We start from the raw sequence: 12,521 nt of genomic DNA, 5'->3' as shown, positions 1-12,521 counted from the left end.
GAATGTCTCTCGCCTTAACCTAATGGCTTATACCCCTTCGAAGAATGTAGATGCTTGGGTGCCAGTCTAGGCATTTCTGATTTAGGAGCTACTTAAACTTTCTCACCCCGGTATCCTGGCCACTCACTCGTTATTTGTAATAATAAAGTCTTAGAGGGCTGTCAAAAGAACAGGGCAGGGAAAAGATGATGATAGGGCTGGGGGTTGTTCGAAGAAACATTTTTTGCATGTTCCTTCTTGAGAACCTGTAATACTTGGCTTTGGCTGATTTTATGTTCTCGTATATCTTAAGCTAAAAATTCTGACATATCTTAAGCTAAAACTTAAGCTTAAAAATCTTGTATATCTGTATCAGATTCTACTCTATTAGATTTACTCTCTTAAATCAGTTTTGCAACAAGATTACCAGAAGTCATTTAGGAAGGGTTATAAGGACTTTCTTTAACAAACTTTTATTGTCCGTATATATTAGGGCGTTTTAAACTCTAAGATCTTATGAAGGTCTTGCTAACTTTGGCTGGTTACTAAAGTAAGGTTTGCTATAATGCTGAGATTAATACAGTACAAAACTTGAAGGGGTAGGAAATTGAATAATGATGCTTCATAGTGGACTGAATCGCAAAGGTAATAGTGTATGTTGATATGGGCAGTGATGAGAGAACGAAGTCACTAAGACACCAGGTTCTTTGGGAGTATGGATGAGATCGGACTTGGTTGATTTGAGTTTGTTAGGGTAAGCCTAATGCATTTGGGTTAAAAGATGTGTAGGGCCTCCTTAGTTACAGATGAGGCTGGAGTTTATATGTTGTGTGTTGATACCTGAAATTCTATCTTCCCTAATGCTGATTCACCTCTGTTTAATCTAACGCTATGTCCTCGTAATGCTGTGCTTTTTTAATATCTCTTCTCCCCGCCCCCCCCCCCCCCCCCAGTTTGATATCCGAGCTCAGGGTTTTTTCATCTTATTCCTGAATTCAGTAGTACAATTTGGTTTCAATCTTAGCTTTATTTCTCAACCATCCATGTATTGAGTTTCCAGGAATTTTGATAGTTGCTTTATATATATGTGCCCTGACTTAATATCTTTTACAATATTAAGTCAGAGAATATGTATAAAATATTCTTTACAATCCTTTTATCTTTATAATATTCCTGTGAGTGGAAATATGATAAGAGAATTCATGTTTCATAACTTAGGGGATTTGGGCTAAGAGAAGGATAGTGATTTGCCATTATTACAGAGACGTAAGTTTTCCAGCTATAATTCAAACTCGTATCTTCTGATTGCAAGTCCTGTTCTCTTTCTGTTTTACTTTACTGTAACTACTTCAGTAAATACCAGTTGTATGATTAAAATAGAAGTGTATTTTTGAGGTTACTGACCTATTCTACCATGTTTTTTGAGAGCTCATGCACTTCTGCTAGGGTCCTTCAAGTAAAGTAGTTCTTGTCCTTGTAGAACTTCACGGGAGGGAAGATACCACCCCTGTTCCTCCAAAAGAGAAATGACTATTGAGTGCAATCAAGGAAACAAAGAAGGGGCCTAGATAGAAATAAAGGATAAGAGAGGGACCTACTTCAGATGGTTTATGAAAAATTTGAGATGACATTTATGCAGATGCATAAATGCAAGAGAAGCTAGCGTTGCGGAGATTGAGGGTAAAAACATTCCGTGCAGCGGGAAGAGTATGTGCCAGTTCCCCAAGAGGGAAAATATCTTAATATGTCCTAGAGTTTGAAAGAAGACCAATGTGACCCGGGTATGATGAGCAGTAGGGAGAGTGATAGACGTTGAGGGTGGAGATGTGCCCAGGCACCTTGTTCTGTGCTCAGGAGTTTCCGTCTTCCCTTCAGTTCTTCATGGGCTGATTAGGGCACAAATAGGCAATTGAAGGGGGATGAATGCTGCCACTATATGAAGTTCTGTGAGACAACAAAGCAGCACAGAGAGTTGTGAGGAAATCCAGAAAGCTCCCTAAAGAGTTTGCTAGAAGGAACAGTGGAAGAAACACTTTGCAGGGAGAGGGTATAGTATGTGCAAACACGTAGGACTAAAAGAAACGTATGCTTTTGGAGCAGTAATGAATTCTGATGTTGGAGTAGAGGTATATGCCATAATTGGTAGGGAAGGAAAGAAGCTAGTAGAAAGGATTGGTGAGAGACTATGGGCCAAGTTCTACATAGCCTAATAAATCAGGCTAAAATTTTTGATTTAATTGCTTTTCACTGCCTACAAGACCACTCTTTTTAAGCAGTTGGAAAAAGTAGAGTTTTCATGAAAAAAGTATAAGCGAGTCTGGGGAAGGATACCAACCAGTTAGACAGACTGTTGGTGACATAGACATGTAACAGGTGATCAGAGTTTGTGTTAATAATATTAACTGTAGGGATGGAGAGAGGAAAGGGAATAAAGAAATATTTTGAGAGTGAAATTGATAGGACTTAGATAACTCAGAGATGCCGGGTTTCATGAATGGGTATGTCATTCATTAAGATAAATATATGAAGAGAATCACATCTTTGGTGAACACATTTTGGGGAAAAGATAGGAAAAATAATTTAGATACATTAAAGTGGTGTTCTTATATCCTTTTCATTTTCTTTGAAGTAAGGGACATTGTCATTTTCGTTGGGGAAAACAGTTTTTATCTGTCAGAGAAGAGCACATAAAACTGTCTGTTCTCTGACATTGGTATAATCGGAAATTTCAAGTATGAATTACTACAAGTTGCAGTATTGAGGTTCAGGTTGTTTGATAATCGTTGTGACATTAGTATGACCCCTAAACCAGGAACTCAAATGGTCTAAGACCATAAATATGTGGCATTTGGGGAATCAAGGGTGCACAGTAGAACCATTTTAAGTTGGTTTCAGCAGAAGTGAAAAAGGGTTTAAGAGAACTGCCGTATAGTCCTGATGTCCTGATAAATCTGCCATCTCTATGGCTTTGGCTAGTCAACTTCTGGACCATAATTTCTGTGTTTTTAAGAAGGAAAGGGCTGGAGAAGGTTTTGTTTTGTTTCAGCTTTAAAATTCTATGAACTTCTGTATTGATCTGTTACCTCTAAAGAGCAAATGTCCATAATTCTTGTCTTTTTTGTCTGTGATAAGACAGGATATTCAAATTACTACATTGAACCTTTCCCTGGAAATATGCTAAAGTTATTCTGCTTAATAAGTTGATGCTAGATATTCCACTTGCAAACCTGTTGACCATACTGCAGTATGACCTTTATGACTAACCCATAAACATTATTACATAATATGAAAATAGAAACATCACAGTACCCTAGACTGTGCCACAATAAACTACTTCCAAAATTGCTAGCTCTGTGGAAAAGTTAACACCATTTTCTTATACATTTTTTGATCCCAGACTAATTTCCTGCTCAACTGGGCATTTGGGCAGCATGTATTCATTTTCTCTGTGTTTATATGATTTATCTACTGGAAAAAAAAAAAAAATATATATATATATATATATAATGTGATGAGATTATCAGTTAACATTTTTAAGAAAACAGCTCTTCATCTGAGTGGTCAGTTATATGATTGAATAAAACTTCTAGTATAAATATATATCGCTAATACGAAACACTTTATGTTTGACTACTTCAAGATTGCTAAGCATCAGTACCCTTAATATTCTAGTTTATGATAAATTGATATTGCAGCAACAATTATTGACAGATGTTTTGTTCTACTATATTTTCCTCACATAATAGCTGCACTTTGATGTGTATATATTTTAGCCTGAAATTAGAGGTGTGACTTACGAGGGAAATTTTTTTTTTCCTTCAGCTCCTATGTTCTACACCTCCTGCTGCCCCTATCCTTTGCCACCAGTGTTCTCAGGTCCTGCTGGGGGGACAGAGAAGATCAGAGGTGAAGGGTAGAGATGGCAGAAAGTGGGGTTGGAGCAGTGGGCTGGAGGTAGGGTAGGGAGCATGCAGAGAAAGATCAAAGGTGGATCAGCGGGTGGTGGGAGGGGGGTTGTTGGGGAGCAGAAAACATGTTAGTTAGAGGGCAAATAAAACTTACCTCTAAGAAAAAAAATTTGTAAACATCTAGGGGTGATTTTTTGGATGATTAATTTAAAAGTAAATGTAATAACCTGATTTGTTGCCAGCGTGACCCTATACACAGATAAAATTTAAAATTTGCCGTGCTGTCTTACCAAGAGGTTATCTGTCAAGTTAATCACTGACAAAACTTGATTTTCATTGTAGATCAAAGACCAAGCTCACCAATTCGACATCAGGGAAGGAATGACGAGCTTGAGCGTGATGAAAGAAGAGAGGAACGAAGAGTAGACAGAGTGGAGGATAGAAGAGACGAAAGGGCTAGAGAAAGAGACAGGGAGCGAGAGCGAGACCGAGAGCGCGAGAGGGAGAGGGAGCGTGAGCGGGATCGGGAAAGAGAGAAGGAGAGAGAACTAGAGAGAGAGCGTGCCAGAGAGCGGGAGAGAGAAAGAGAAAGAGAAAAGGAGAGGGACCGCGAAAGAGAGCGAGATCGTGACCATGATCGAGAGAGGGAGAGAGAGAGGGAACGAGATAGGGAAAAAGAGCGGGAGCGAGAAAGAGAAGAGCGGGAGAGGGAGAGAGAGCGAGAACGGGAGAGGGAGAGAGAGCGAGAGCGGGAACGAGAGAGAGCGAGGGAAAGAGATAAAGAACGAGAGCGTCAGAGGGATTGGGAAGACAAAGACAAAGGACGAGATGACCGCAGAGAAAAGCGGGAAGATACCCGAGAAGACCGGAATCCCAGAGATGGACACGATGAGAGAAAGTCCAAGTAAGAATGGGAATGGATCTGTTTTTTAAAGTTACATTTCAGTAGAGTTCAAAACATCTCATTTTCATGAAATTTTCATTGTAATTCTTTTCCCTCTCAACATTTTCCTGGATTTCAACTTTATTAATACATACTTGGTGTTTAAAGTCTTTTGAATTGTCCAGGAAGAAAAACACTTTCTCATTCTACTGTTTCTGTAGCCATGGATATAATTAATCACTCTTGTTTTCTGTGCCATTTTTGATGGCATATTGGCTTGTTCGACTTCTGTCGACTTGTTTTTAACAGGAATGCAACCTAAAAGTGATAAAATCAGTGAACCTATCTCTCATCAAACCCACTTAAAACTAGTTAATGGAGTTGGCGAGTCACCAAAAAATAGTGACTGTGCCATTTCTGATAATCCTTCGTGAGTTTTAGGTACTTATAACTCTGGAGTCACTACCTCCAGTGACAGAAGCATTCACAGGGTCTTAAAACTGAAGGAAGTCCTGCAACCACTGAAGAGAGATACAGACTTGACCTATCTTGAGCTATGGAGTTATAGTAGATTATTGGGATCAAAAGATGTGTTCTCATAGGGGCGCCTGGATTGGCTCAGTCGGTTAGGCAGCCGACTTTGGCTCAGGTCATGATCTCATGGTTCATGGGTTCGAGCCCCACGTCGGGCTCTGTGCTGACAGCTCGGAGCCTGGAGCCTGCTTCGGAGTCTCTGTGACAGAGACTCTGTCTCTGTCTCTCAAAAAATAAATTAATTAAAAAAAAAAAGATGTGTTCCCATCTTCTCATGTATCTGAGGACAGTTTCTCTTTTTTTCTTTTTCTCCCCTCCCCCCTGCCTCCCCCCCCCCCCAAAAAAAAAAGGATTGCTCAGATATCTGGGAAGTCCATGGTTAGAGTTCATTTGTTCTGATGTGACTATGTTCAGACTTTGAAACAATGTATCAGGAATCCTGTCTGTCCATTTCTCCACTGTTTTCTTCTGTGTGAGTTCTAGTCTCAGAAAGGTTTTCTCCAGATGGTGGCTAAGATGGCTTGAGTGAGTGCCTGTCAGCTTCACAGCCCTCTATGTATGTTGGGACTCTCATCAGTTGAGGAATAGACAAAGGGAGCTAAATCACTGTAGCCATGAGAATTTTGGACTCTGATTGGTCAGTTTTGAGGTTTCATGGACATAAAACCAAGCTCATTGGAGTTAACTGCCTTTTTTTTTTTTTTCCTTTTTAATACCAGCTGGGATAAAGGGTATGGTTAAGTTTGCTAAAACAAACTGGAAATAATTTATATATTCAGTTCCATTGCTTCTGCTTCTAGCTCCTGTGAATTATGGTGAATACAGCTCCCTGCTTTCGGCTGTTTTTCATCATTGCTGTTGTAGATTATGACTGTGGACAAAGAACAAAGCACAGAAGTGGAGGCTGCATCTATTAGGTCTTGGCTTCCCTTCAATCTGCAACCAGGGTTTTCTGTAGTTCACATCCACTGGCTTCCCTTTCCCCATTAATAAATAATCTTACATTAACATAAAATTCAGATACTGTTTTTAACACATGTAGGCATACAATACATATTTCTCTGACCTCCTTAAAGTCTCTAAGATGAAAATTGTGAAATCTTTGTTATTTATCTATTACGCAGTCCTGTGCTTTGATTTCGTTTTTCCATGCTTCTGATCTCTGCTTAAGTAGCAAAACTTTCTTCTGGTTTTTCATGGTTGGACAATCCAAACGTTGCAAGGACCCCACAAACTTAGGAGTCAAACAGCTCTATAACGATAGCTGTATGAGATTAATATCTTGATGTTTTTATCAATTGTATTGTCATCTCAGTAGTTGAATTTACCCAGAACTTTTTTTTAACCCCTATTATGCAGGTTTTGTTTGCTGACTTGCCATACTATTTATTTTACTCTTAATTTTATTTCTATAGATACTTCCTAGAAATTAAAGTTATTTTTTTTGTACATTTTAATTAATGGCTTTATTTCGATATACCAGTTACCTCTTGCTATGTGTCAAACCACACATAAAGTTAGTAGTTTAAAACAAGAGGCAGTCGTCTCATCATTCTGTGGATTAGCACTTTGGGCTGGGCTCAGCAGAGCAGTTCTGCTGATCTTACTTGGGGTCACTCATGTTTCTCAGGTGGGTCTGGCAGTTCACCTGTGTTTGGGTGACCCAAACTGGCCTCACTCTTCATGTCTGGTATTTAGTGCTGGCTGCTGTTTAGGGCATCTCATTTCTCCTCCACACGACCTTTCATTCTCCAATAGTCTAAACTCTCCATATAATGATAGAAACATGCCAAGAGGTCAAAAGCAGAAGCTGCAATGCATCTTGAGTCCTGATTTTCCAAACTTACACTCTGTCACTTTCACCACATCCTCTTGTCATAGCAAGTCTGTGGGCCAGCCCAGATTCAAAGAATGGGGGAATAGATGGCCTAATGATAGCAGGAGCTTTGGATAGGGAACTGTACGAACTTGAGCCTGTAAGTTGTCACACTAATCTCTTTTTTTTACCGAAACCCTGGTTACTCATTTATGTAAATGAGCCGTGAGGGAGATATGTGTGCTGCAGTATGTTTCATAACTTTTGACCACAGTATTTATAAACAGTGGTTTAAAAAAAAAAAAAGGTAGTTAAAATTTAATGACAATACAGGAAAACACTAGAATAATTTAAGTACCAGAGATATAAATTACTAGTCATTTAATGTTTAACCTAAAGAATAAGAATAGTGAACATTTTAATTATTTTGTTAATTTGCCACCAAGCAAGTGATTTAGTTTTAAGAAAAGGGAAGGAACCAATTTTTACAGTGTACTCACAACATAACTAGCACTAGGCTTATGATAAAACTAATTTATTCCTAAGTGCAATTTTACAAGATGGACCCTGGTTTTTTCCCACCATTTTCAGATGAGAAAGCTAAGGTTCAGTGATTTCAAGGAACTTCCTAAGGTTACCTAATAGGTAACATGGCTGTAAGTTGCATTCATATCTTTTTGACTCCAAAGCAGATACTGATTTTCTCATTTGGCTTCCCAGCATAAAGTATTTCTTTATCATAAAAGATAAAATTAACGAGTAAGTTTTAGTAGACGGTACATTAATTCCTCTCTTGTATGTTACCACCATGCAATTATTAAATCTGGTGATTTGATGAAGAAAGACCTGTTGTCCTGTGTTTTAAATCACAATTGTATGTCTTAACAAACGAAGTGAAGAATTTTATTCAAGATGCATGCTGAACACCTTTTTTTTTTTTTTTTTTAATTTTTTTTTCAACGTTTATTTATTTTTGGGACAGAGAGAGACAGAGCATGAACGGGGGAGGGGCAGAGAGAGAGGGAGACACAGAATCGGAAGCAGGCTCCAGGCTCTGAGCCATCAGCCCAGAGCCTGACGCGGGGCTCAAACTCACGGACCGTGAGATCGTGACCTGGCTGAAGTCGGACGCTTAATCGACTGCGCCACCCAGGCGCCCCCTGAACACCTTTTATATGATATAGCTCTCACAGTATTGCTCTCTTACAATTATATTTTGTAGTTACAGTAAAGAAATAATACTGAAAACTAGTAAAGAAATCTCTTTTTCATCCTCTGGAATTTTATAAACTATATTTGTCCTATTTAGGAAGCGCTATAGAAATGAAGGGAGTCCTAGCCCTCGTCAGTCACCTAAGCGCCGGCGAGAACATTCTCCCGACAGTGACACCTACAACAGTGGAGATGATAAAAGTAAGCAGACTCTGTTTTCTCTGTTTCTGTATCCACATTCCTTTGTAACCATGAGACCATTCTTTGGCATTAACAGGAAATGATGAAGTGAGATTTGAAATTTTTCTTGCTCTGCTGCCTCTGAGTATCTCATGTGACTAAAGTATACGTTAGGAATACAGTTACTTTATCGTAGGGGCACGGTCATCTCCTGTTGGTAGTAAGTCCATATTTTTAGTGAAATTATTGCCATTTTTAAAGTTTTAAAATGAAAAGTGAGAGGCTGGGCTATTATTATTTCTGTGTAAATGCAACGTTGTTTACCTGGTGAAAGTGTGATTGCTTTCATCTTTTTGTATAGATGAAAAACATAGACTCTTGAGCCAGGTTGTACGACCTCAAGAGTCTCGTTCTCTCAGTCCATCACACCTTCCAGAAGACAGGCAGGGTAGATGGAAAGAGGAAGATCGTAAGCTGGAAAGAAAAGAGAGTTCAAGGCGCTATGAAGAGCAGGAGCTTAAAGAGAAAGTTTCTTCTGTAGATAAACAGAGAGAACAGACAGAAATCCCGGAAAGCTCAAGAACTCGCCCACAAGACATGATGGGACACCACCCGTCTGACGAGCGAGACGCATCTGATCGAGCTCATGATGAGAACAAGAAAAAAGCCAAAATTCAGAAGAAACCTGTTAAGAAAAAGAAGGAGGAGGATGTTGGGTTAGAGAGGGGTAACACAGAGACAGCATCTGAAGACGGTCAAGTATTTTCACCAAAAAAAGGCCAGAAGAAGAAAAGTATAGAGAAGAAACGTAAGAAATCCAAAGGCGATTCTGATCTTTCTGATGAAGAAGCCGTCCTGCAGAGTAAGAAGAAGAGAGGCCCGCGGACTCCCCCTCTGACAGCCAAAGAGGAATCGGTTGACATGTCCAATGGTAAGGATGGCAGTCTGGAGGATTCTCAGAAAAAGGAAGATACGGCGTTCAGCGACTGGTCTGACGAGGACGTGCCTGACCGGGCGGAGGTGGCGGAACCGGAGCGCGCCGCCACGGCTGCCACTCCCGGAAGGACTCCTTCTCCGTCCTCTCTTCCTCCCCCTCCGCCTCCCGCGGCTGCCGCTTCTACCGCCGCCTCTGCTACTCTCTCCTCTTCTGCCTCCGCCGCCTTCAGCGCGTCCGCCACCAGCGTTTCCTCGTCTGCCGCTCCCACCAACAGCACCGGTGAAGACTCGCACAGGAAGTGCCATAGAACCCGCGCCGAGAAGGTAGAGGCGCCGCACGTCACTATAGAAGATGCGCCGCATCGCAAGCCGCTGGATCAAAAGAGGAGCAGCAGCCTCGGCAGCAATCGGAGCAATCGGAGCCATACATCTGGGCGTCTCCGCTCCCCGTCCAATGATTCTGCCCATCGAAGTGGGGATGACCAAAGTGGTCGAAAGAGAGTACTGCATAGTGGCTCGAGAGATAGAGAGAAAACAAAAAGTCTGGAGATCACAGGAGAGAGGAAATCTAGGATTGATCAGTTAAAGCGTGGAGAGCCCAGTCGAAGTACTTCTTCAGGTAATAAAATTGAATTCTAATCTAGCCAGTGCTTCCTGTCTTAGTGTATTTTATACACTTTTCTCTTTTATACAAATTGTAACTTTAACGTAAATGAGACATTGGTTACATTATATACTGCCTTAAATTTTAAGAAACTTCAAAGCTTAACCATGCCACCAGAATGTTACCTGTTACGACATTAACACTAACATTATTATAATGGAGGTACATTGAGTGACGTCCATCAGTTTGATGTCAGGATGTTAGTAGTATATCTTGGCAGAGGGCTCAGTATTCAAGTTCCTTACTGATGCTTGAAATTTTAACCTTCCTGCTCTTCCTCCTGCAGCCAGTGCTTTTTCTTTTGACCACAGAAAATAAGATAGGGGATAGGAAGAGGTCAGATGATGAAGTGATCAGTTCCGTTAATGCTTACCCATTTTATGTATGTATTTCTTGGAAGATATTTTGTGGTTATAGTGGAAAATTACATGTTCCCTTGCCTTTTACATATTTTAATTAGCACTTTACAATTTTTCCTTAAAATGAGTTTCTTGAATAATTGGGACTATGGAAACATCAAATGTAAGTTTTAAAGGACCCTAAAATGAAGCATTTTTTTTTCTTTCTTTCTTTCCCTTCTTCCTTCCTTCCTTCCTTCCTTCCTTCCTTCCTTCCTTCCTCTCCCTTTTTCTTTGCTTCTCTTTTTCTTCGATTGAAGTAGAGTTGACATACAGTGTTAGTTTCAGGTGCATAACACAGTGATTTGATACAAGTATGGCGGCAATGAAGCATTTTATTTCTTACCTTGTGTAAACTCTTTGTATATTTATTTTAGATCGCCAGGATTCAAGGAGCCATAGTTCAAGAAGAAGTTCTCCTGAATCAGATCGACAGGTCCATTCAAGATCCGGGTCGTTTGATAGCAGAGATAGGCTTCAAGAACGTGATCGATATGAGCATGATAGAGACCGGGACAGAGAGAGGAGAGACACAAGACAGAGAGAATGGGACCGAGATGCTGATAAAGATTGGCCACGGAACAGGGACCGAGATAGATTGCGGGAACGAGAGAGAGAACGAGACAAACGGAGAGATTTGGACAGGGAAAGAGAGAGACTAATTCCTGATTCTATGGAAAGGGACAGGGACAGAGACAGAGACAGAACTTTTGAGAGTTCTTCTCAAATAGAGTCTGTAAAACGCAGTGAAGCAAAACTGGAGAGTGAACATGAAAGAGACCTAGAAGGCACTTCCCGAGACTGTCTTGCTTTGGATAAAGAAAAAATGGATAAAGATCTAGGATCTGTGCAGGGATTTGAAGATCTAAACAAAGCGGAGAGAACTGAGAGTGTGGAAGGTGAGTGCCTTGTTGTCTGTTATCTGCTCCATTCCTTTTCAGATTTCATAGGAAATAAAATATTTTCTTGTGAAGGTGTTCTGATATGCATAAGGAAAAGCCCTGTGATATTTCAAAAATGTGGTCCCCTGATTTGTACTATCATGGTATACTTGGTTCAGATTCACCTGAATGAAATAAAAGGTAGATGCAGTAAAAAATAGTTATCACCTTCTTTTCTTAGATATTTAAAAAAAAATCATAAAAATGGAAGTTATTTCTTGGTTCAGAGACAGATTCAAATAACTCTTAGTGATTCTGTTTTACAGGGCAGTTGAGAACAAATACACGAAACAGTCAACACTCCCTGAAAATGCATTTCCCCTTTGGCCCACTAAGAGCCAGCCTCAGCTGTGGGGAACATCATTGTTCACTGCCTCCACTCTCTTCTTTACCCCCAGTCTAGTACAGACCACTCATGCCTCTGAATTCTCTCAGTGCACTGCCCTCCAGCCTTCTTTGTGCTGCCTCTTCCCTTTGCTTGGTAGATGTTTGCCCTCTTATCTTCCCTTATTCAGACTTCATTTCCCAGTCTGTGCATCATTTCCTCCGTGAAGCCTTCTCTGCTAACGGTACTTATTCAGGTTGCCATAGCACCTTGTCTATATATCTTTTATAGCATCCCCACGCTGTATTACAATTATTTTTCCTTGGTTTTGTCCCCACTATACTCTACTCCTTTGTTAGGGACCATAGCTTTTCATTTCTTTATCATCAGGACTATAGCAAGGATGCAGTAAATGGTTGATGAATGAAAATATGTTCTGCCTGTGCATATATATACCCACGTCTTATTCTTTGGTGAATTATATAGGCTAGCTTAACAAGAGTAATGGCTTCCCTGAAAATTGTCCTGGAAATTCTGCCTCCTTGGGATTGTCCAGTTCTGGTACCAGTGCTTAACACCATTGTTCTGACATCAAGCCCTCAAGAAACTTCTAGGATACTTGTATATAAGCAGCAGTTATTTCACTATTCTTTTTATTTGTTGTATTATAACATTGGGCCTAGAGTAAATGCACATTCTTTTGAAACTATAAACATCTTTACTATCTCTTGGTTATCTGATCAGA

The 12,521-nt window shown here is 40.1% G+C and overlaps 1 protein-coding gene across 9 annotated transcripts in view; it reads left to right on the top strand.

Annotated features, from left to right (window-relative positions):
- The window catches only part of ZC3H13 (zinc finger CCCH-type containing 13), a 98,160-nt gene that overhangs the window by 70,408 nt on the left and 15,231 nt on the right, over positions 1–12,521 (top strand). For 5 of the 9 annotated variants that reach the window (XM_086711827.1, XM_086711825.1, XM_086711822.1 and 2 more), the window contains 5 exons: positions 3,802–3,885; positions 4,230–4,791; positions 8,430–8,533; positions 8,874–10,067; positions 10,888–11,409. In XM_086711827.1, the coding sequence (XP_086567953.1) occupies positions 3,802–3,885; positions 4,230–4,791; positions 8,430–8,533; positions 8,874–10,067; positions 10,888–11,409 (2,466 nt within the window). The remainder of the gene's footprint in view (positions 1–3,801; positions 3,886–4,229; positions 4,792–8,429; positions 8,534–8,873; positions 10,068–10,887; positions 11,410–12,521) is intronic. The other 4 variants (XM_086711835.1, XM_086711832.1, XM_025924296.2 and 1 more) reach the window with 2 other exon arrangements.

This window comes from Puma concolor, chromosome A1 (genome assembly GCF_028749965.1).
Source record: "Puma concolor isolate L17-30 chromosome A1, mPumCon1.1.hap2, whole genome shotgun sequence".
Lineage (NCBI taxonomy): Eukaryota > Metazoa > Chordata > Mammalia > Carnivora > Felidae > Puma > Puma concolor.
This window is presented reverse-complemented; position numbering and strand designations above follow the sequence as displayed.